Source organism: Pelophylax lessonae (assembly GCF_965119305.1).
Source record: "Pelophylax lessonae genome assembly, chromosome: 1".
In the NCBI taxonomy this organism is placed as follows: Eukaryota; Metazoa; Chordata; class Amphibia; order Anura; family Ranidae; genus Pelophylax; species Pelophylax lessonae.
The window spans coordinates 459,971,088-459,975,252 of NC_138768.1; the positions used below are offsets into that span (position 1 = coordinate 459,971,088).

Sequence of the window (4,165 nt, forward strand, 5' to 3'; positions counted from 1 at the left end):
GAAGAGATGGTCCGATTTAAAACTGCGTGAACATGATCATTTGGATCAAATCCATCTCACTATCCAAAAACGTGAGTATACATTTTAGGAGGATCTAATGTTAAAAAACTGGATTGCAGCAAATGTTGTATTGTGTCTATACATGTATGACCTCTAAATGTTTCTTTTTTTATTCTTACAGGAAATAAAGATAAAGCCAAACAGAGGGAGAGGCAAAAAAGAAGCAATCCTAACCAGACATGTGAAAATGATGACAACCAGACAGAAGTTAATATTTGCAAAACTAAAAGTAGGTACCCTAGCATATATCCACATATTTTTATTCACATTAGAAAAATGCTAAACCTATGTTTTATTTCTTAAAGAGAAAAAACACAAGAAAAGAAGACTACATGTCGGTGATTCCAGCTATGCAAAATCAACACTGACGGTGACCACACCGATGTGGACACCGATGTGGACAGTGGCATAACGATGGTAGATCCAAGTACGCCAGAGTCTTGTGTTAAAGGTTGGTATTTTAATTATTTTTTTATTAAACTGTACCTATACAACCACAATGTATTAACATGGATGATATTGTAATATTGTCATATTAACTTATATTTGGAAATGCAGATGCTACACCAGAAGAGCATATGGGGGTTCAAGAAAGGACCAGTTATGACAGCAAAATGGATAACCTTTATGAAGACACTTTGGAGATTGTGGATACAGATGTCATGAAGCCAACAGATGTGGACATTGCAGAGCCTGCATCATCCTCCCGTAAGTCACATGATTATGTCTTGTTTCTGTTTGTTATGTTCTATCAAGCATATTATGGCCATTAATTAGTATTACTTCCTACACAGAGCACAGTTTGAAGCAAACAACTATTGCCCGTCTGTCTGCTGATTTGCTTCACTGCGGCACTCAAGTTCACATGATTCAGGAAGCAACTAATTCTATATTGTGTTTACTGCAAAATACGATTGATATTTTTGCAAAATTGTAGGCATACAAGGCAGCCGAAATAGGAGCTTGAAGGGGGTGGGAGGAGTTAAAAGTTTACATGATATAGTTTTAAATTCATGTTTAAGTTGTGCAAAACATTAAGGTTATAATGTAGTTATTTCAAATAATAATGTTGAAGAGGCACAAGGTCTCCTTGCAATACTGCCCTCCATATGTGGTTGATTCATATGTTGTGCAAATATAAATATGGAACAATGGAGATTGGCTTTTCATCTGAAATTATGTCCTTTTTGTTATATTTTTTTGGGTAGGTGGGTGGATGGTTTGCGGGTGCAACTGTAATGAGACCCCGTTCACACTGGGGCCATCCGACTTCCCCAGGCGACCTCCACGGTGCGAGCAGCGCGCCACGAACCTCGGGGCGGCCGGCACAGACTTCATATCATTGAAGTCTTTGAACGGTCGCTCCGGGTCGCCCCAAAGAAGCTCCGGACCCTGACGGAGCGACTTGTGTCGCTCCTATTAGAACGGGTCAGCAGCTTCTCTATGGAAGGCGCCAGTGTGAACGGGGACTTGCATGTGCACCATTTGCCTACCTTGACAGACTTTTTTCAAGTCTAAATTTAGCTGGACATTGTGTGTTATAAAATTTTAGCTCTGTTCAGCAGAGACCAAACAATCTTAAAATCATTTATGGGTAGTCTGATTGCACGCAAGTTGGTCAATTGGTGAGCTTGGGTACAACCAGCCTGTCAGTTTTTTCATTTAAACTATTGCCAGCGGAGAGAGCTTCTATCAATAATACCTGTTTGTTCTCCCGGTGGCAGGAATGGCATTCCCGCTCCTCCCTCCAGTAGAACACAACGATGCAACAGTCTGTGAGGATTATGCATTCATACGATTTTTCATTTTGTAGGATAGACACAATTGCACCGTCTGTGGCCTCCTATAACACTCCCAATGCACAAGTGTGTTATTTACATTTGGGAACATATCATGTCCTGTGTATTAATGATAAGGTTTGATCAAACTAAACTAGATGGCTGTAACACAATTGTATGAATCGAAGCATATGACATCAATCGTGTACCTCCTGACAGTGCAGTATGCTATGTACAGCCACACCTAAGTAGTGCAATGTTGAATTTTTTGAATAATGTTATTTAAATTCTTTGTTTTGTGAAAAGAATCAGAGCAAGAACATAATGTATGTAACCTTTATTTTTTTAGAAAAGTGTTTAAATAAAAGTGGTTCAAAAATGCAATGATTCCTCACTTCAATAAAACACCTTTGTCATTGAAATGTGGTATATGTGAATGTCACTTCTCATAAGTACCCGCTATGGAAAAGACACTTGTGCAGTTTCTTTCACCCTTTTATTTTTCAACATGCAAGAAATTGATTCAAAACAGTCAAGTACAAAATCACATATGATAACATAACAGCTGTAAAAATTAAATGGAGCATATAGCAAAGATGTTTATGACACATACAGTATAGCGTTCTACATGTCATCCTGCCAGCTCACTGCACCGATTCCATTGAAATATGTCAGGTAATCCAGCCTGCTTTGCCGAGCACTTTGGGTTGGTAGCCTGGAAGGCACTCGGTCCACAGAAGTCAGTCCAGCAAGGCACTCCTGCCCTTCCTCGCGGTTGGATATTCCAGATCTATCAGCTTCCCGATCTGGTGCTGATGCAACATACCCCTGTACATGGCGGCGGAGGTAGTTATGAAGGACACAACATGCCAAAACAACAGTATCCACTTTATACATTGCCAAGTTAATGGCAGTTTGAAAAATGCGGAATCTGTTGGCCAGTATTCCAAACGCATTTTCTACAACCCTGCGTGCACGTGACAGCCTATAGTTGTAGATCCTCTGCTCTGTGGTCAAGCCACGCATGGGGAAATGTTTCACCAGATGTTCTCCTAATGCAAACGCATCGTCCGCTATGAAAACGAAATTGAGACCTTCCACATTCTGAGCATTTGTTGGTAAATTCAGTGTCTCGTTCTGGATGCGCTTATAGAAGTCGGTTTGCTCAATAACACTGGCATCTGAGTGGCGCCCATTTGCACCTATATCTAAGTATAGGAATTCGTAGTTAGCGTTGACAACTGCCATCATGATGATACTAAAGAATCCCTTGTAATTATAGTAATAAGATCCGGAGTTGGCAGGTGGGGTAATGAGTACATGCTTCCCGTCTATCGCACCTCCACAGTTTGGGAAGTTCCACATTTCATTAAAGTTTTTGGCCACCTCCAACCATTCCTCTGTGTTCTCGGGGAACTGTAAAAAAATAAAAAAAAGATAAATCTGTGTGCTGCCGACAGAAAACGTTTAACAACTATTATTTTAGACAATTGCAGTTGGTATTGGTAATATCTGAGAGTAATTAGAAAAATTACCCTTATGTATTCCTTCTGTAGAGCAGTAATCAGCGCCTTGCAGGTCTCAGGAATGATCTTTCCAAGGGCCTGCGGGGATATTCCTGTGGTAAATTTCAAGTCCTGCAAGCTTCGTCCTGTTGCCAGATACCGCAGGGTGGCTATCAGCCTTTGTTCTGCACTGATTGACTCACGCATGGTTGTGTCCTGCTTCTGTATCCGGGGAGTGACAGATGACAGGAGATGCTGGAAGCAGTCATCATCCATTCTTAAATAATTCCGGAAATCATCCGGATTGTTCTCCTGAATCTCACGGATGAGCTGCATGTGTGAGTACTTAGAACGGCTGAGGAGCCATTCCTTACTCCACGATCTTCGTCTTCTCTGTTTTTTTTGATTGAGAACGTTCTGGATAGCCAGGACACCGAGCATAGCAACTGGAAGGCTGGTATCCTCCATTTTTGCAGGTATCAGACAGAACGTGCGAGGAAACGAGTGAAATAACGCGGCAACACACGAACAATCTGAATAGCTCGTCACAAAGGCGCTCAAGGCGTGGTTAGAGGGGTCACACGCACATTACATCATTTCCTCTCACACGCTACAGCATGGTTACGCATACCAGAAGCTAAGAATTATCGTCCGAGAAAATTCGTATCGTGAGTAACCTCTCCCGTTTAGCGAATATTATTGAGAGCTGCTAGAATACGAAAAATAATGGATGGAACGTCGCCCGATTTTCGGATCGTGTGTACTGGGCATAAGTCGCAACAGACAGTGCCGCCTACTAGAAATTAAACATGAAAGGAATGT

At 41.4% G+C, this 4,165-nt stretch overlaps 1 protein-coding gene across 1 annotated transcript; it reads right to left on the reverse strand.

Moving 5' to 3' along the window:
* Positions 1-2,462: 2,462 nt before the first annotated feature.
* LOC309546905 (putative nuclease HARBI1) lies at positions 2,463-3,811 on the reverse strand (the record flags this gene model as incomplete). The annotated part of the gene is made up of 2 exons (XM_082246604.1): positions 2,463-3,254; positions 3,374-3,811. 2 exons carry the CDS (start codon positions 3,809-3,811, stop codon positions 2,463-2,465), a joined length of 1,230 nt encoding a protein of 409 aa, XP_082102730.1.
* Between the last annotated feature and the right edge of the window lie 354 nt (positions 3,812-4,165).